General features: G+C 40.9%; 1 protein-coding gene across 1 annotated transcript in view; it reads left to right on the top strand.

Moving 5' to 3' along the window:
- The window catches only part of LOC139757504 (phenoloxidase-activating factor 3-like), a 136435-nt gene that overhangs the window by 69437 nt on the left and 46130 nt on the right, over window positions 1-20868 (top strand). The window contains exon 3 of the mRNA XM_071678016.1: window positions 5924-5975. Coding sequence (XP_071534117.1) covers window positions 5924-5975 — 52 coding nt within the window. The remainder of the gene's footprint in view (window positions 1-5923; window positions 5976-20868) is intronic.

Raw genomic sequence — 20868 nt, 5'->3', positions numbered from 1 at the left:
GTTATTCCTATAGAGACCACGGGGAAATGAAACATGATAAATTCCCAAGTGCATTTTCGTGTAAGGATCACATCACCAGTGGAGACACAAGAAAGAAATATGATAGTCTATACAAATTGGATAATTCTAATGTTCAGAGCACTTGTAAACTGTTCCCCTTCTTGTCCATACAATGAGTTTATGATACACTTGTTTCCAGACTTGAACGCACCCAACCTATATTCGGGCAATCACTCGTTTACCAAATGGCGTCCTAGCTATGTCTCTTCGTTGTTTGTCATCTGTTATATTTCTTTCTTTTATCCCTCCTGATGATGTGATTATTACACGAAAGTGCACTTGGGAACTTATTGTGTTTCATTTCTTCGTCAATAGGAAGATGCAGTGGTTGAAAATGAGGGTAAATGAGAGTTGGGGTGAGAGATTACCATTAAACTTTGGGAACAATATAAAAGATGTTTTAGGTAGTAAATGATATGAGAAAGATAAGATAGGATATGGGGATTTTGGTAAAAGGAACAAAAGGGGTAATTGATGACTGGGAGTGATGGACTGAGGCGGAGATGAAGCGAGTATTTGAAAAGCTGTTCAATGAGTTTAATGATACAGTGGCAGACGTGGTTTGATAAAGACAGAAGAGGTGGTGAAAGCCTTGTGGATGATGAAATTAGCAAGGTGGCGGGATTGGCTGGAAATGCAGTTGAATTTATTAAGAAAGAGGGTGCCTGTGTTGTTGATTAGTTAGGATATTCAGTGTATGTATGGGTCATAGTGAAGTGCCTGACGACTGCAGGAATGCAGTTATAGTACCACTGTATAAAGGAAAAAGGGATAAAGGTGATTTGCTGAGTATAGCTGAAAAATATTACAGGAGGGTATTGATTAAGAGGGTGAAGGCGTCTACAGAGCATCAGCTTGAGGAGGACGGTGTGTTATAGAAGAGGTAGAGGATGAGTGGATCAGGTGTTTGCCTCGAAGAATATGTGCAAGAATTACTTAGAAAAACAGATAGATTTGTATGTGACTTTTTTGGATACGGAAAAGGTATATGATACGTGCTGATAACGGTGCAAAGAGTATGTAGTGTGGGAGGCAACCTGCTTGAAACTGTTAGAATTTTTTATCAAGGGTGTGAGACGTGTATACGAGTAGGAAGAGATGAGGGTGATTAGATCTCATTGAAGGTTGGTTTGCGGAAGGGGTGTTTGATGTCACTATGGTTGTTTAATTTTCTATGGAAGAGATGGTTAGGAAGGTAAATGCAAGAGTTACAGAGAGAGAGGTGAGTATGCAATGTGTTGGGGATGAGAGGGTCTGGGAAGTGAGGCATTTATTGTACGCCGATAATGCAGCAATGGTGGCTGATTCGAGCGAGAAACTATAGAAGTTGTTGACTGAGTTAGAAGGAGTGTGTGAAAGGAGAAAACTGAGAGTAAAAGTGAATAAAAGCAAGGTTATTAGGTTCAGTGGGGTAGAGGGACAAGTTTGTTGGAATGTAAGTTTGAATGGAAAAAAAATGGAGAAAGTCTTAGATATCTGGGATTTGACATGGTATTAAATAGAACAATGGAAGCAGAAGTGAGTCACATGGTGGGGGAAGGGACGAAGGTTTTAGGAGCTATGAAAAATGTGTGGAAAGAGAGAACATGTCTCGGAGCGCAGAATTGGGTATGTCTGAACGAATAGTAGTACCAGTAATAGCATATGTTTGTGAGGAATGGGTTATAGATATAGTTTTGCGGAGGAGAGTGGATGTGTTGAAAATGACATATTTAAGGACAACATGTGGTGCAAGGTGGTTTGATCGCGTAAGTACTGAAAGGATAAAAGAGTTATGTGATTACGAAAAGAGTATAGTTGAGAGAGCAGAACACGAGATGTTGAAATGTTTGGATATATGGAGAGGGTGAGTGAGGAAAGGCTGATAAAGAGGATATATGTGTCAGAAGTGGAGGGAGGGAGACGTAGGAGACCATATATGAGGTGTAGGATGGAGTGAAAAAAGATTTTGAACATGCAGGAAGGTGAAAGGCTTGCGCAGAATAAAGGGAATTGGTACGATGTGGTATACTGGGGTCTACATGCCGTTAATAGCCTAAACTAGGGAATGTGAAACGTCTGGAGTAAACCATAGAAATGTCTCTAGGGCCTGGATGTGGAGAGGGAGCTAAGGTTTCTGTGCATTACATATGAAAGCTAGAAAATGGATGTGAGTGAGTAGATCTTTTTTCTCTTGTTTCCTGGTGATACCTCACAGATAGGGTAAACGGCGATCAAGTACAGTAAATAACAATGATAGTAGTAATAATGATACTACTACTACTACTACTGGATGCGAGTGCAGAAGAGGGTGTGTTGAAATGGTTTGGTCACATGGAGATAATAACTGAGAAAAGATTGACAAAGAGGATATATGTGTCAGAAGCGGAGGGAACAAGGAGAAGTGGGAGACCAAATTGGAGGTGGAAGGTTGGAGTGAAAAAGATTTTGAGCGATAGGGTCCTGAACATGCAAGAGTGTGAAAGGCGTGCAAGGAATATAGTGAATTGCAACGATGTGGTATACCTGGGTCGACATGCTGTCAATGGATTGAACCAGGGTATGTGAAGCGTCTGGGGTAAACCATGGAAAGATTTATGGGGCCTAGATGTGGAAAGGGAGCTGTGGTTTCGGTGCATTATACGTGACAGCTAGAGACTGAGTGTGAACGAATGTGGCCTTTGTTGTCTTTTTCTAGCGCAACCTCACGCGCTTGCGGGGGAAGGGGGGTTTCATTTCATGTGTGGCTGGGGGGCAACGTAAACGAATAAAGGCAACAAGGATGAATTATGTACATGTGTATATATGTATATGTCTCTGTATGTATATATATGTATATGTTGAAATGTATAGGTATGTATATGTGCGTGTGTGGACTTGTATGTATACACATGTGTATGTGGGTGGGTTGGGCCAGTCTTTCGTCTGTTTCCTTGCGCTACCTCGCTAACGTGGGAGACAGCGACAAAGTATAGTTAAAAAAATATAATAAGATATATATATATATATATATATATATATATATATATATATATATATATATATATATATATATATATATATATATATATATATATATATATATATATATATAAATATATATATATATATATAATATATATATATATATATATATATATATATATATATATATATATATATATATATACATATATATATATATATATATATATATATATATATATATTTTTTTTTTTTTTGCTTTTGTCGCTGTCTCCCGCGTTTGCGAGGTAGCGCAAGGAAACAGACGAAAGAAATGGCCCAACCCACCCCCATACACATGTATATACATACGTCCACACACACGCAAATATACATACCTACACAGCTTTCCATGGTTTACCCCAGATGCTTCACATGCCTTGATTCAATCCACTGACAGCACGTCAACCCCGGTATACCACATCGCTCCAATTCACTCTATTCCTTGCCCTCCTTTCACCCTCCTGCATGTTCAGGCCCCGATCACACAAAATCTTTTTCACTCCATCTTTCCACCTCCAATTTGGTCTCCCTCTTCTCCTCGTTCCCTACACCTCCGACACATATATCCTCTTGGTCAATCTTTCCTCACTCATTCTCTCCATGTGCCCAAACCATTTCAAAACACCCTCTTCTGCTCTCTCAACCACGCTCTTTTTATTTCCACACATCTCTCTTACCCTTACGTTACTTACTCGATCAAACCACCTCACACCACACATTGTCCTCAAACATCTCATTTCCAGCACATCCATCCTCCTGCGCACAACTCTATCCATAGCCCACGCCTCGCAACCATACAACATTGTTGGAACCACTATTCCTTCAAACATACCCATTTTTGCTTTCCGAGATAATGTTCTCGACTTCCACACATTCTTCAAGGCTCCCAGAATTTTCGCCCCCTCCCCCACCCTATGATCCACTTCCGCTTCCATGGTTCCATCCGCTGCCAGATCCACTCCCAGATATCTAAAACATATATATATATATATATATATATATATATATATATATATATATATATATATATATATATATATATATATATATATATATATATATATGGAGTAAGAAGTTTAGAGGATTCTTAAATATGTTTTACGATAGAGTTGTAGTGTAGGGTGTATTGGTCTCGGTGGTATTGGAAATGAGGGTCATGGAGAGTTGTTTGGTGAAGAAAAGAAGAGTTGGTGAAAGCCTTGTGGAAAATGAAATGCGGCAAGGCGCCGCAGTGGATGAATTTGCAGTTGCATTTATTCGAAAGGGGTGACTGTGTTGTTGCCTGGTTGGTAAGAATATTCATTATACGCATGGATTATGGTGAAGTGCCTGAGGACTGGCGGAATAATGTATTGTGCCATAGTATAAAGCAATTGGGATACACTGGAGTATTCTTTCTACAGACGTATAGATTTGTTGATTTACCTGATGTGTTTATGGGAAGGTATTGATCGAGAAGGTGAAGGCATGTACAGAGCATCAAACTGGGAAGAGCAGTGTGATTTCAGAAAAGGTGGAGGATATGTAGATCAGGTTGCTTTGAAGAATGTGTTATAAAAATACTTATAAATACAGATTGATTTCTATGTGGCATTTATGGACCTGGAAAAAAACAAACAAACATGTGATAGGGTTAATATAGATGGTTCAAGGAAGATCTTGAGAATATATGGTGTGGAAGGAAAGCTGCCAGAAGTAATGGGAGGTTTTTATCAAGGGTGTAAGACGTGAAAACTGCTAGGGAGAGAGGAGAGTGAATTGTTCCAAGTAAAAGGTTTGTTTGCGGCAGAAGTGTGTTATGTTACTATGTTTGTTTAACGTGTTTATGGATGGGGTGGCGAGGGAGATAAATGCAAGATTCTTGCAGAGAGGGATGAGTATGAGCCTGTTAGGGATGAGAGGGCCCGGGAAGGAAGTTGTTTGTCGTTCGCAGATGATACAGCGCTGGTGGCTGATTCGAGTGTGAAACTGCAAAAGTTGGTGACTGAGTCTTGAAGTGTGTGTTAAAGGAGACAGTTGAAAGTAAATATGAATAGGAGCAAGGTTATTAGGTTCAGCAGGGTTGATGGACATGATAGTTGGGATGTGAGTGTGAATGGAGAAAAACTGGAGGAAGTGAAGTGTTTTAGATATCCAAGAGTGGACATGGTAGCAAATGGAACCATGGAAGTGGAAGTGAGTCATGGGGTGGGGGAGGGGGAGAAGGTACTGGGACCGATGAAGAATATATGGAAAGGGAGAGCGTTATATCGGAGGACAAAAATGGATATGTTTGAAGGAATATTAGTTATGATACTATAAGGTTGCGTGGCATGAATATAGATAGGTTGTGTAGAGGAGAGTGGATGTGTTGGAAATGAAATATATGAGGACAATATGTGATATGAGATGGTTCGATCGAGTAAGTAATGAAAAGGTAAGAGAGATGTGTCGAAATAAAAATTTTGTGGTTGAGGGAGCAGAAGAGGGTGTGTTGACATAGTTTGGACATATGGAGTGAATGAATGAGGAAAAGTTGATATAGAGGATTTATGTGTCAAAAGTAGAGGGTACAAGGAGAAGCGGGAGACCAAATTGAAGATGGAACGATAGAATGAAATAATTTTGTGCGGCCGGGACATGAACATAATGAAAGGTGTGCATTGAATAGAGTGAATTGGAACGATTTGGTATATTGGGCTCGTCTTGCTGAACCTGGGGCATGTGAAAGGTCTGTTGGGCCTGGATTTGAAAAGGGATCTGTTTTTTCAGTGCATTACACATGAGAGTTAAAGAACGATAAATAAGCACCAAAATAACTACAGATGGAGATCATTTTTGTTACTGCTCCTGGTGTTGCTTGCCTTGTTCCAAGATTAATAACATCCTCTTCCGGCAGGTCTATTTGTGAGTTACGCCCTAGAATCCGCGTCTGCTGCGCAGCCTCCCAGGTAAGGAGTTGTATGAGATGCATTACTATATTTTGGCGCAAAGATATCCACATTATGAAGCTGTTGTGTCATGTATTCAAATGCAGCACACACCCACACACGGATCCACATCGAATGGACACAATTCTTTACGAACTCATTCATATGCAGAAACAAAAAGTCAGACACAAGCACTCAAATACTTATACAAAAACAACCACACATACAAAGAAAAATGCACCAACATACACAAACATACTGCCTCTGTTGTGTAATTAACGTTGCAGCCCACGAGTATAATAGGATGGTGTTCAAGTTCTAGAGAAGGTTGTTGGTCGATAAATGGTTGCGTGACATCAGCACGTCGCATGATTTTCATTTATCTTTATGAATAGCTTCAAAACTCGTTATATAGAATCTTGCAGCTTCAAGGTTGCGATACAATCAGATTCAGAGAAAGGATGGAATCCTTTGGAGAAAGATGTTTCTCTAGGTGATTTTACTCCCTTTCGTCCGTTGATGATGATGCAACTTTAACTACATGCTTGCGTAATTCAGTAACGGTTGCACGATAAGTTAGTTATCTGATGAGACGGTACGCTTCTCCTTGTCCCCTGTACTTCTAAGATATACATCGTCTTGTCAGCCTCTTTTAACTTATTCTCTCCATATGTCCATACCATTTCAGTTCACCTTCTTCATCTGCATCACATTCCTCTTTTTACCATATCTCTCTCCTACCCTTTTATTACCTACTCGATCAAACGATCTCACCACACATTGTCCTTGAATGTTTCGTTTCCAACACATCCACCAACCTCCGCACAACCCTGTCTATAGCCGATGCCTCGCAAGCATATTATATTTCTGGAACTTCTATTCCTTTAAACATACCCATTTTGGCTCTCCGAGGTAACGTTCTCTGTTTTCCTCACATTATGATGTATAAAATTCAAATATACCCCCATTCTCTCCCTTCCAGATAACGACCTCTGTTTCCACATAATCTTCACTACTCCGAGAGCCATTGCCCCTTTTCCTGCCCTCTAGGATTCATTTTCGTTTCCATTCGCTGCAATTTCCACTCCCAGGTATCTAAGACACTTCACTTCCTACAGATTTTCTCTATTCATACTCACCTCTTAACTACCTTACTGAAGCTGATAACCTTGCTTTTGTTCACATTTACTCCCAATTTCCTCCTACACACTTTCTCAGAGTCAAGCACCAACTTCTACAGTTTCTCGTTCTAATCTGTCACCAGTGCTGTGTCGTCAACAAACAACCGTGACTCATTAACCAGGACCCATAACCCCCTACATGCTGCAAACTCACCCCCTCACTGCAAGGCCTTTGCATTTACTTCCCTTTCCACTTCATCCATAACCAAATCAATACCGCCGCAGGCCAACCTTCACTTGGAGCCACTCACTCTCGTCTTCTACCTACTCGCGCACCCACCTTTTATCTTGATAGAAATTTCGCACTGCTTCAGATAGCTTTCCTCCCACATTATATATTCGTAGGACCTTCCACAAGGTATCTCTGTCAACCCTACTACATGCTTTCTCAATATCAATAAATACCACATGGAAACCCTTTTTTTTTTCTTAGTATTTCTTACACATATTCTTTAAAGGACTCACCTGATTTATACAGCCTATGCCATTCATGAAACCAAATTGTTCCCCCAGTCTGATACTCTGTACATGCCTTCACCCTCTCTCATTCCCCACTCTCCCATACAACTTACCAGATATACATAAAAATTTATGTATTTCGAACACTCACCTAAGTTCACCTCTTATCCTCATACATTGTGACTATACTTGTATTTCGCCAATTCTCGGGCACCTAACCATGACCCATACATAAAATGAATATCCTGACTAACCACCGCACTTACAAAATTCAACTGTAATACCATCTACTCCAGCCGCCTTGCCATATTTCACCTTAAGCAAGCCTTTCGCCATCTCTTTTTCTTCATGAAACCGCTTTCCATGACCTTGTCGCTTTGTATACCTCTCTGACCCTAAGATCCAACCTATGCCACCCTTTCATCAAATTCATTTGACAGTCTCTCAGAATATTTATTCTCTCTTCCTAACCTTAACGCTATCTTTTACCGCTTACCCATTTGCCCCTTCATTTATATCGCCATCTTTCTTATTGTTTCTCCTCACACTATCAACCTCTTTACCAAGCATCTTACTCCTCGTGAAGTTTACTAATACTCTTTTTTTCTCGTATCTGTCTAGATCTTATTTCCTGACACTCTTTCACAAATTTCCATAAATCTGGCTTCGGCAGCAGTTCTACCCCTACCTTATGATATAATCTGGCACCAACCCTTCACTTTATCACTAATGCACTCCCAAACCATATATATTGTATCACTCAGAGCCAGGAAATCCAGGTTCCTCTTCCAAAAACATACTACCTATCTCTCCTTTCTTCTCATCTTGGAATACATCCAGACACAATAAGACACCCCACACTAAACCTGCGAAGATGATGAGCACTCCTCCTTTGGCTTCATCTCTACCTCGTTCCATCCCTTCTTAGATGCCCTCCACGTCATATAGGGAATATGGCAGGGGAATTCTTTTTCCCATCCTCTAAGAATGATATATATATGCATATATATATATATATATATATATATATATATATATATATATATATATATATATATATATATATATATATATATATATATATATATATATATATATATATATTTATATTTATATTTATTATACTTTGTCGCTGTCTCCCGCGTTTGCGAGGTAGCGCAAGGAAACAGGCGAAAGAAATGGCCCAACCCCCCCCATACACATGTATATACATACGTCCACACACGCAAATATACATACCTACACAGCTTTCCATGGTTTACCCCAGACGCTTCACATGCCTTGATTCAATCCACTGACATCACGTCAACCCCGGTATACCACATCGCTCCAATTCACTCTATTCCTTGCCCTCCTTTCACCCTCCTGCATGTTCAGGCCCCGATCACACAAAATCTTTTTCACTCCATCTTTCCACCTCCAATTTGGTCTCCCTCTTCTCCTCGTTCCCTCCACCTCCGACACATATATCCTCTTGGTCAATCTTTCCTCACTCATTCTCTCCATGTGCCCAAACCATTTCAAAACACCCTCTTCTTGTTATTTCCCTACATCTCTCTTACCCTTACATTACTTACTCGATCAAACCACCTCACACCACATATTGTCCTCAAACATCTCATTTCCAGCACATCCACCCTCCTGCGCACAACTCTATCCATAACCCACACCTAGCAACCATACAACATTGTTGGAACCACTATTCCGTCAAACATAGCCATTTTTGCTTTCCGAGATAATGTTCTCGACTTCCACACATTCTTCAAGGCTCCCAGGATTTTAGCCCCTTCCCCACCCTATGATTCACTTCCGCTTCCAAGGTTCCATCCGCTGCCAGATCCACTCCCAAATATCTAAAAAAGTTTACTTCCCCCAGTTTTTCTCCATTCAAACTTACCTCCCAATTGACTTGACCCTCAACCCTACTGTACCTAATAACCTTGCTCTTATTCACATTTACTCTTAACTTTCTTCGTTCACACACTACACCAAACTCAGTCACTAGCTTCTGCAGTTTCTCACATGAATCAGCAACCAACGTTGTATCATCAGCGAACAACAACTGACTCACTTCCCAAGCTCTCTCATCCCGAACAGACTGCATACTTGCCCCTCTTTCCAAAACTCTTGAATTCACTTCCCTAACAACCCCATCCATTAAACAACCATGGAGACATCACACACCCCTGCCGCAAACCTACATTCACTGAGAACCAATCACTTTCCTTTCTTCCTACACGTACACATGCCTTACATCCTCGATAAAAACTTTTCACTGCTTCTAACAACTTTCCTCCCACACCATATATTCTTAATACCTTCCACAGAGCATCTCTATCAACTCTATCGTATGCCTTCTCCAGATCCATAAATGCTACATACAAATCCATTTGCTTTTCATAGTATTTCTCACATACATTCTTCAAAGCAAACACCTGATCCACACATTCTGTACCACTTCTGAAACCACACTGCTCTTCCCCAATCTGATGCTCTGTACATGCCTTCACCCTCTCAATCAATACCCTCCCATATAATTTACCAGGAATACTCAACAAACTTATACCTCTGTGATTTGAGCACTCACTCTTATCCCCTTTGCCTTTGTACAATGGCACTGTGCAAGCATTCCGCCAATCCTCAGGCACCTCACCATGAATCATACATACATTAAATAACCTTACCAACCAGTCAATAATACAGTCAATCCCTTTTTTTTAGTAAATTCCACTGCAATACCATCCAAACCCGCTGCCTTGCCGGCTTTCATCTTCCGCAAAGCTTTTACTACCTCTTCTCTGTTTACCAAATCATTTTTCTTAACCCTCTCACTTTGCGCACCACCTCTACCAAAACACCCTATATCTGCCACTCTATCATCAAACACATTCAACAAACCTTCAAAATACTCACTCCATCTCCTTCTCACATCACCACCACTTGTTATCACCTCCCCATTAGACCCCTTCACTGAAGTTCCCATTTGCTCCCTTGTCTTACGCACTTTATTTACCTCCTTCCAGAACATATATTTATTCTCCCTAAAATTTAATGATACTCTCTCACCCCAACTCTCATTTGCCCTCTTTTTCACCTCTTGCACCTTTCTCTTGACCTCCTGCCTCTTTCTTTTATACATCTCCCTCTCATTTGCATTTTTTCCCTGCAAAAATCGTCCAAATGCCTCTCTCTTCTCTTTCACTAATAATCTTACTTCTTCATCCCACCACCCACTACCCTTTCTTTCGAATCAACCCACCTCCCACGCTTGTCATGCCACAAGCATCTTTTGCGCAAGCCATCACTGCTTCCGTAAATACATCCCATTCCTTCCCCACTCCCCTTACCTCCTTTGTTCTCACCTTTTTCCATTCTGTACTCAGTCTCTCCTGGTACTTTCTCACACAACGACACTATGCATGCATTCCGCCAATCCTCAGGCACTTTACTATGAGCCATACATACATTGAATATCCTCACCAACCAGACAACAGCACAGTCACCCCATTTCTTAATAAATCACACTGCAGGACCATGCAAACCCGCCGCCTTAGCGGCTATCATTATCTGCAAAGCTTTCTCTACCTCTTCTCTGTTTACCAAATCATTCTCGCTGACCATCTCACTTCGCACACCACTTCGACCAAAACACCCTATATCTGCCACCCTATCATCTAACACATTCAACAAACCTTGAAAATACTCACTCCATCTCCTTCGCACATCACCACTACTTTTTATTACCTCTCCATTATCCCCCTTCACTGATGTTCTCATTTATCCTCTTGTCTGAGGCATTTTATTAACCTCCTTCCAAAACATCTCTTTATTCTCTCCAAAATTTAATATACTCTCTCTCCCCAACTCTCGTTTGCCCTCTTTTACACTTCTTGCACCTTTTGCTTGACCTCCTGCCTCTTTCATTTATACATCTCCCAGTCATTTGCACTATTTCCCTGCAAAAATCATCGACACGCCTCTCTCTTCTCTTTCATTAATAATCTTACTTCTATTTGAGCACCTCCCACGCTTCTCATGACACAAGCATCTTTTGCGCAAACCATCACTGCTTCCCTAAATACATCTCATTCCTCCCCCACTACCCTGACGCCCTTTTCTCTCACCTTTTTTCATTCCACTCAGTCTCTCCTGGTACTTCCTCACACAAGTCTCCTTCCCAAGCTCACTTACTCTCACCACTATCTTCAACCCAACATTCTCTCTTCTTTTCTGAAAAACTCCAGAAATTTTCACCTTTGAAACCATAAGATGATGATCAGTCATCCCTCCAGCTGCGCCTCTCAGCACATTAGCATGCAAAAATCTCTCTTTCACGCGCCTATCAATTAACACGTAATCCAGTAAAGATCTCTGGCCATATCTTCTACTTACATGCGTATACTTATGTATATATCTTTTTAAACCAGGTACTCCCAATCACCAGTCCTTTTTCAGAACACAAATCTACAAGCTCTTCACCGTTTCCATTTACAACAGTGAACACCCCATATACACCAATTATTCCCTTAACTGCCACATTACTCACCTTTGCATTCATATCACCCTTCGCTATAACCCGGTCTCGTGCATCAAAACTGATAACGCACTCACTCAGCTTCTCCCAAAACATTTGCCTCTCATGATCTTTCTTCTCATGCCCAGGTGCATATGCACCAATAATCACCCATCTCTCTCCATCGTCTTTCAGTTCTACCCATATCAATTTAGAGTTTACTTTCTTACACTCTATCACATACTCCCACAACTCCTGTTACAAGGATAGTGCTACTCCTTCCTTTGCTATTGTTCTCTCACCAACCCCTGACTTTACTCCCAAAACATTCCTAAACCACTCTTCCCCTTTACTCTTGAGCTTCCTTTCACTTTGAGACAAAACATCCAGATTCCTTTCCTCAAACATGCTATCGATCTCTACTTTTTTCTCATCTTGGCTACATGCACACACATTAGGCACGCCAATCTGAGTCTTCGAAGAGGATGAATACTCCTCGCGTGACTCCTTCTGTTTCTCTTTTCAGAAAGCTAAAATACAAGTAGGGGAGGATTTGTAGCCCACTGCTCCCGTCTCGTTTAGTCGCCTTGTACGACGCGCGGGGAATGAGTGGAAAGCATTCTTTCTCACGTATATCCAGGGATATCTCCTATACCCAGGGATATGTATAAAAGGAAGGGGATGTAAGTCAATAGAAATGTGCTCGAGGTGAAAAAGAGGGCAAATGAGAGATGGGGTGAGAGAGTATTATTTTTTTGTAGGGAGAATAAAAAGATGTTTCGGAAGGAGGTAAATAAAATGCGTTAGAACAACGCAACAAATTGGAAATTCGGTGAAGAGGGCTATTGGGAAGGTAATAACAAGTAGTGTTGAAGTGAGTTGGAGAACCTACAGGTTTTGGCAATGAGTGAAACGACGCTCAAGGGTAAAGGGGAAGAGTGGTTTCGGAGTGTCTTGGGAGTAAAGTCAGAGGATGATGACATGACAAGAGCAAGGGAAGGAGTAGCAATACTCCAGAAACATGAGTGGTGGGTGTATGTGATAGAGTGTACGAAAGTAGACTAGACTGATATGGGTAAAGCTGAAAGTGGATGGAGAAAGATGGGTGATTATTGGTGCATATGCACCTGGGCATGAGAAGAAAGATCATGAGAGCCAAGTGTTTTGGGAGCAGATGAGTAAGTATATTGGTAGTTTTGATGCACGAGACCAGATTACAGTGATGGGTGATTTGAATGCAAAGGTGAGTAATGTGGCAGTTGAGGGAATAATTGGTGTACATGGGGTGTTCATTGTTGTAAATGTAAATGGTGAAGAGTTTGTAGATTTGTGCGCTGAGAAAGGACTGGTGATTGGGAATCCTGGTTTAAATAGAGAGATACACATAAGTATACGTATGTAAGTAGGAGAGATGGCCAAAGAGCGTTATTGGATTACGTGTTAATTGATAGGCGCGTGAAAGAGAGACTTTTGGATGTTAATGTGCTGAGAGGTGCAACTGGGGGATGCCTGATCGCCATCTTGTGGAGGCGAAAGTGAAGATTGTTACAAGTTTTCGGAAAAGAATAGAGAATGTTGGGGTGAAGAGAGTGGTGAGAGTAAGTGAGCTTGGGAAGGAGACTTGTGAGAGGAAGTACCAGGAGAGACTGAGTACAGAATGGAAAAAGGTGAGAGTGAAGGATGTAAGGGGAGTGTTGGAATAAAGGGATGTATATAGGGAAGCAGTGATGGCTTGTGCAAAAGAAGCTTGCGGCATGAGAAGCGTGGGAGGTGGGCAGACTAGAAAGGTAAGTGAGTGGTGGGATGATGAAGTAAGATTGTTAGTGAAAAAGAAGAGAGAGGCATTTGGATGATTTTTGCAGGGAAATAATGCAAATGACTGGGAGATGTATAAAAGAAAGATGCAGGAGGTCAAGAGAAAGATGCAAGAGGTGAAAAAGAGGGCAAATTAAAGTTGGGTTGAGAGAGTATCATTAAATTTTAGGAAGAATAAGAAAATGTTTTGGAAGGAGGTAAATAAAGTACGTAAGACAAGGAAACAAATGGGAACATCGGTGAACGGGGCTAATGGGGAGGTGATAACAAGCAGTGGTGATGTGAGAAGGAGATGGAGTGAGTATTTTGAACGTTTGTTGAATGTGTTTGATGATAGAGTGGCAGATATAGAGTGTTTTGGTCGAGATGGTGTGCAAAGTGAGAGGGTTAGGGAGAATGATTTGGTTAACATAGAAGAGGTAGTAAAAGCTGCGGAGATGAAATCCGGCAAGACACTGTTTTTGGATTGTATTGCTGTGGACTTTATTGAAAAAGAGGGTGACTATATTGTTGACTGGTTAGGAAGGATTTTTAATGTATGTATGACTCATGATGAGGTGCCTGAGGATTGGTGGAATGCTTGCATAGTGCCATTTGTTGGGTATTCCTGGGAAATTATATGGGAGGGTATTGATTGTGAGGGTGAAGGTATGTACAGAGCATCAGATTGGGGAAGAGCAGTATGGTTTCAAAAGTGGTAGAAGATGGGTGGACCAGGTGTTTGCTTTGAAGAATGTATGTGAGAAATACTTTGAAAAGCAAATGGATTTGCATGTAGTATTTATGGATCTGGAGAAGGCATATGATAGAGTTGATAGAGATCCTCTGTGTAAGGTATTATGAATTATACGGTGTGGGAGGCAAATTGTTAGAAGTAGTGAAAAGTTTCTATCGAGGATGTAAGGCATGTGCACGAGTAGGGAGAGGGGAAAGTGATTGGTTCTCAGTGAATGTCGGTTTGCGGCAGGGGTGTGTAATGTCTCCATGGTTGTTTAATTTGTTTATGGATGGGGTTGTTATGGAAGTGAATGCAAGTGTTTTGGAGAGAGGAGCAAGTATGCAGTCTGTTGTGGATGAGAGAGCTTCGGAAGTGAGTCAGTTGTTGTTCGCTGATGATAGAGCGCTGATGGCTGATTCGGGTGAGAAACTGCAGAATTTGGTGACTGAGTTTTGAAAGAAGAAAGATGAGATTAAATGTGAATAAGAGCAAGGTTATTAGGTACACTAGTGTTGAGAGAGAAGTCAGTTGGGAGGTAAGTTTGAAAGGAGAAAAATGGGAGGAAGTAAAAGTTTTAGATATCTGGGAGTAGATTTGGCAGCGGACGGAACCATGGAAGCAGAAGTGAGTCATAGGGTGGGGGAGGGGGCGAAAGTTCTAGGAGCGTTGAATAATGTGTGGAAGGCGAGAACGTTATCTTGGAAAGCAAAAATGGGTATGTGTGAAGGAATAGTGGTTCTAACAATGTTATATGGTTGCGGGCCTTGGGCTATAGATAGAGTTGTTCCGATGAGGGTGGCTGTGCTGGAAATGTTATGTTTCAGGACAATATGTGGTGTGAGGTGGTTTGATCGAGTAAGTAATGAAAGTGTAAGAGAGATGTGTGGTAAAAAAAAGAGTGTGGTTTAGAGAGCAGAAGAGTGTCACATGGATAGAATGAGTGAGGAAAGATTGACAAAGAGGATATATCTGTCAAAGGTGGAGGGAACGAGAAGCGGGAGACCAAATTGGAGGTGAAAAGATGGAGTGAAAAAAGGTTTTGAGTGATCGGGGCCTGAACATGCAGGAGGGTGAAAGGCGTGCAAGGAATAGAGTGAATTGGAACGATGTGGTATACCGGGGTCGATGTGCTGTCAATGGATTGAACCAGGCCATGTGAAGCGTCTGGGGTAAACCATGGAAAGCTCTGTGGGGCCTGGATGTGGAAAGGGAGCTATGGTTTTGGTGCATTATTAGATGACAGCTAGAGACTGAGTGTGAACAAATGTGGCCTTTGTTCTCTTTTCCTAGTGCTACCTCGTGCACATGAGGGGGGAGGGGGATGTCATTTCAAATGTGGCGGTATGGTGACTGGAATGAGTAAGGGCAGATAGTATGAATTATGCACATGTGTCTATATGTATATTATTCTGTGTGTATTTATGTATGTATCTGTTGAGATGAATAGATATGTATTTGTGCGTGTGTGGACGTGTTTGTATATACATGTGTATGTGGGTGGGTTGGGTTATTCTTTCGCCTGTTTCCTTGTGCTATCTCGCTAACTCGGGAGACAGCGACAAAGTATATTAATGGTATAATATAATATATATAATATGTTTATATATATGTCATATATGTGTGTATATATATATATATATATATATATATATATATATATATATATATATATATATATATATATATATATATATATATATATATATATATATATATATATATTGTTTAATTTGTTTATGGATGGGGTTGTTAGGGAGGTGAATGCAAGAGTTTTGCAAAGAGGGGCAAGTATGAAGTCTGTTGGGGATGAGTGAGCTTGGGAAGTGAGTCAGTTGTTGTTCGCTGATGATACAGCGCTGGTGGCTGATTCATGTGAGAAACTGCAGAAGCTGGTGACTGAGTTCGGTAAAGTTTGTGAAAGAAGAAAGTTAAGAATAAATGTGAATAAGAGCAAGGTTATTAGGTGCAATAGGGTTGAGGGTTAAGTCAATTGGGAGGTAAGTTTGAATGGAGAAAAACTGGAGGAAGTAAAGTGTTTTAGATATCTGGGAGTGGATCTGGCAGCGGATGGAACCATGGAAGCGAAAGTGGATCATAGGGTGGGGGAGGGGGCGAAAATCCTTGGAGCCTTGAAGAATGTGTGGAAGTCGAGAACATTATCTCGGAAAGCAAAAATGGGTATGTTTGAAGGAATAGTGGCTCCAACAATGTTGTATGGTTGCGAGGCGTAGGCTATGGATAGAGTTGTACGCAGGAGGGTGGATGTGCTGGCAGTGAGATGTTTGAGGACAATGTGTGGTGTGAGGTGGTTTGATCGAGTAAGTAACGTAAGGGTAAGAGAGATATGTGGAAATAAAAAGAGCGTGGTTGAGAGAGCAGAAGAGGTTGTTTTGAAATGGTTTGGGCACATGGAGAGAATGAGTGAGAAAGATTGACCAAGAGGATATATGTGTCGTAGGTGGAGGGAACGAGGAGAAGTGGAAGACCAAATTGGAGGTGGAAAGATGGAATGAAAAAGATTTTGTGTGATCGGGGCCTGAACATGCAGGAGGGTGAAAGGAGGGCAAGGAATAGAGTGAATTGGATCGATGTGGTATAGCGGGGTTGACGTGCTGTCAGTGGATTGAATCAGGGCATGTGAAGCGTCTGGGGTAAACCATGGAAAGCTGTGTAGGTATGTATATTTGCGTGTGTGGACGTGTATGTATATACATGTGTATGGGGGTGGGTTGCACCATTTCTTTCGTCTGATTCCTTGCGCTACCTCGCAAACGCGGGAGACAGCGACACAGCAAAAAAAAAAAAAATGAAAATATATATATATATATATATATATATATATATATATATATATATATATATATATATATATATATATATATATATATATATATATATATATATATATATATATATATACATATATATATATATATATATATATATATATATATATATATTTATATATATATATATATATATATATATATATATATATATATATATATATATATATATATATATATATATATATATATATATATATATATATCATTATATCATTATATCAATACTACAATATTAAGGACCTCCAGAAGCTGACGCGGCAACCAATTACATACCTCAAGGAGATCCTGAAAGAGGTGTATGACTACAATGTCAAAAATCCACACAAGAACTGTGGGAGCTGAAGCCAGAATACCGCCATTACAAGAGTGACGAAATGGCAGTAGAAGATCCTGGGAGTGATTAACCTTAGCCTTAAACCTTATTTGGAAGGTTTTAAGGAACTTTTTATATCCTTTCCAAATACATTTTGTGAATTTTATTTTGAACAGAATTTATTCTTAATGATTGACCTAAGCTTGCTAGGTTATTCGAAAGAAGTATTTTTGAATGTTTATTGATTTCTTGTGAATTTTAGGGAATGGAAGCAGTCATATTCAGATTATACATGAATATGTCATTATATCATTATATCCCTGGGGATAGGGGTGAAAGAATACTTCCCACGTATTCCTCGCGTGTCGTAGAAAGCGACTAGAGGGGACGGGAGCGGGGGGCCAGAAATCCTCCCCTCCTTGTATTAACTTTCTAAAATGGGAAACAGAAGAAGGAGTCACGCGGGGAGTGCTCATCCTCCTCGAAGGCTCAGAGTGGGGTGCCTAAATGTGTGTGGATGTAACCAAGATGTGAAAAAAGGAGAGATAGGTAGTATGTTTGAGGAAAGGAACCTGGATGTTTTGGCTCTGAGTGAAACGAAGCTCAAGGGTAAAGGGGAAGAGTGGTTTGGGAATGTCTGGGGAGTAAAGTCAGGGGGTTAGTGAGAGGACAAGAGCAAGGGAAGGAGTAGCAATACTCCTGAAACAGGAGTTGTGGGAGTATGTGATAGAGTGTAAGAAAGTAAATTCTCGATTAATATGGGTAAAACTGAAAGTTGATGGAGAGAGGTGGGTGATTATTGGTGCATATGCACCTGGGCATGAGAAGAAAGATCAAGAGAGGCAAGTGTTTTGGGAGCAGCTGAATGAGTGTGTTAGTGGTTTTGATGCACGAGACCGGGTCATAGTGATGGGTGATTTGAATGCAAAGGTGAGTAATGTGGCAGTTGAGGGAATAATTGGTATACATGGGGTGTTCGGTGTTGCAAATGGAAATGGTGAAGAGCTTGTAGATTTATGTGCTGAAAAAGGACTGATGATTGGGAATACCTGGTTTAAAAAGCGAGATATACATAAGTATACTTATGTAAGTAGGAGAGATGGCCAGAGAGCGTTATTGGATTACGTGTTAATTGACAGGCGTGCGAAAGAGAGACTTTTGGATGTTAATGTGCTGAGAGGTGCAACTGGAGGGATGTCTGATCATTATCTTGTGGAGGCTAAGGTGAAGATTTGTATGGGTTTTCAGAAAAGAAGAGTGAATGTTGGGGTGAAGAGGGTGGTGAGAGTAAGTGAGCTTGAGAAGGAGACCTGTGTGAGGAAGTACCAGGAGAGACTGAGTACAGAATGGAAAAAGGTGAGAACAATGGAAGTAAGGGGAGTGCGGGAGGAATGGGATGTATTTAGGGAATCAGTGATGGATTGCGCAAAAGATGCTTGTGGCATGAGAAGAGTGGGAGGTGGGTTGATTAGAAAGGGTAGTGAGTGGTGGGATGAAGAAGTAAGAGTATTAGTGAAAGAGAAGAGAGAGGCATTTGGACGATTTTTGCAGGGAAAAAATGCAATTGAGTGGGAGATGTATAAAAGAAAGAGACAGGAGGTCAAGAGAAAGGTGCAAGAGGTGAAAAAAAGGGCAAATGAGAGTTGGGGTGAGAGAGTATCATTAAATTTTAGGGAGAATAAAAAGATGTTCTGGAAGGAGGTAAATAAAGTGCGTAAGACAAGGGAGCAAATGGGAACTTCAGTGAAGGGCGCAAATGGGGAGGTGATAACAAGTAGTGGTGATGTGAGAAGGAGATGGAGTGAGTATTTTGAAGGTTTGTTGAATGTGTTTGATGATAGAGTGGCAGATATAGGGTGTTTTGGTCGAGGTGGTGTGCAAAGTGAGAGGGTTAGGGAAAATGATTTGGTGAACAGAGAAGAGGTAGTGAAAGCTTTGCGGAAGATGAAAGCCGGCAAGGCAGCAGGTTTGGATGGTATTGCAGTGGAATTTATTAAAAAAGGGGGTGACTGTATTGTTGACTGGTTGGTAAGGTTATTCAATGTATGTATGACTCATGGTGAGGTGCCTGAGGATTGGCGGAATGCGTGCATAGTGCCATTGTACAAAGGCAAAGGGGATAAGAGTGAGTGCTCAAATTACAGAGGTATAAGTTTGTTGAGTATTCCTGGTAAATTATATGGGAGGGTATTGATTGAGAGGGTGAAGGCATGTACAGAGCATCAGATTGGGGAAGAGCAGTGTGGTTTCAGAAGTGGTAGAGGATGTGTGGATCAGGTGTTTGCTTTGAAGAATGTATGTGAGAAATACTTAGAAAAGCAAATGGATTTGTATGTAGCATTTATGGATCTGGAGAAGGCATATGATAGAGTTGATAGAGATGCTCTGTGGAAGGTATTAAGAATATATGGTGTGGGAGGCAAGTTGTTAGAAGCAGTGAAAAGTTTTTATCGAGGATGTAAGGCATGTGTACGTGTAGGAAGAGAGGAAAGTGATTGGTTCTCAGTGAATGTAGGTTTGCTTCAGGGGTGTGTGATGTCTCCATGGTTGTTTAATTTGTTTATGGATGGGGTTGTTAGGGAGGTAAATGCAAGAGTTTTGGAAAGAGGGGCAAGTATGAAGTCTGTTGGGGATGAGAGAGCTTGGGAAGTGAGTCAGTTGTTGTTCGCTGATGATACAGCGCTGGTGGCTGATTCATGTGAGAAACTGCAGAAGCTGGTGACTGAGTTTGGAAAAGTGTGTGGAAGAAGAAAGTTAAGAGTAAATGTGAATAAGAGCAAGGTTATTAGGTACAGTAGGGTTGAGGGTCAAGTCAATTGGGAGGTGAGTTTGAATGGAGAAAAACTGGAGGAATTGAAGTGTTTTAGATATCTGGGAGTGGATCTGGCAGCGGATGGAACCATGGAAGCGGAAGTGGATCATAGGGTGAGGGGAGGGGGCGAAAATCCTGGGGGCCTTGAAGAATGTGTGGAAGTCGAGAACATTATCTCGGAAAGCAAAAATGGGTATGTTTGAAGGAAAAGTGGTTCCAACAATGTTGTATGGTTGCGAGGCGTGGGCTATGGA

This window comes from Panulirus ornatus, chromosome 27 (assembly GCF_036320965.1).
Source record: "Panulirus ornatus isolate Po-2019 chromosome 27, ASM3632096v1, whole genome shotgun sequence".
Lineage (NCBI taxonomy): Eukaryota > Metazoa > Arthropoda > Malacostraca > Decapoda > Palinuridae > Panulirus > Panulirus ornatus.
This window is presented reverse-complemented; position numbering and strand designations above follow the sequence as displayed.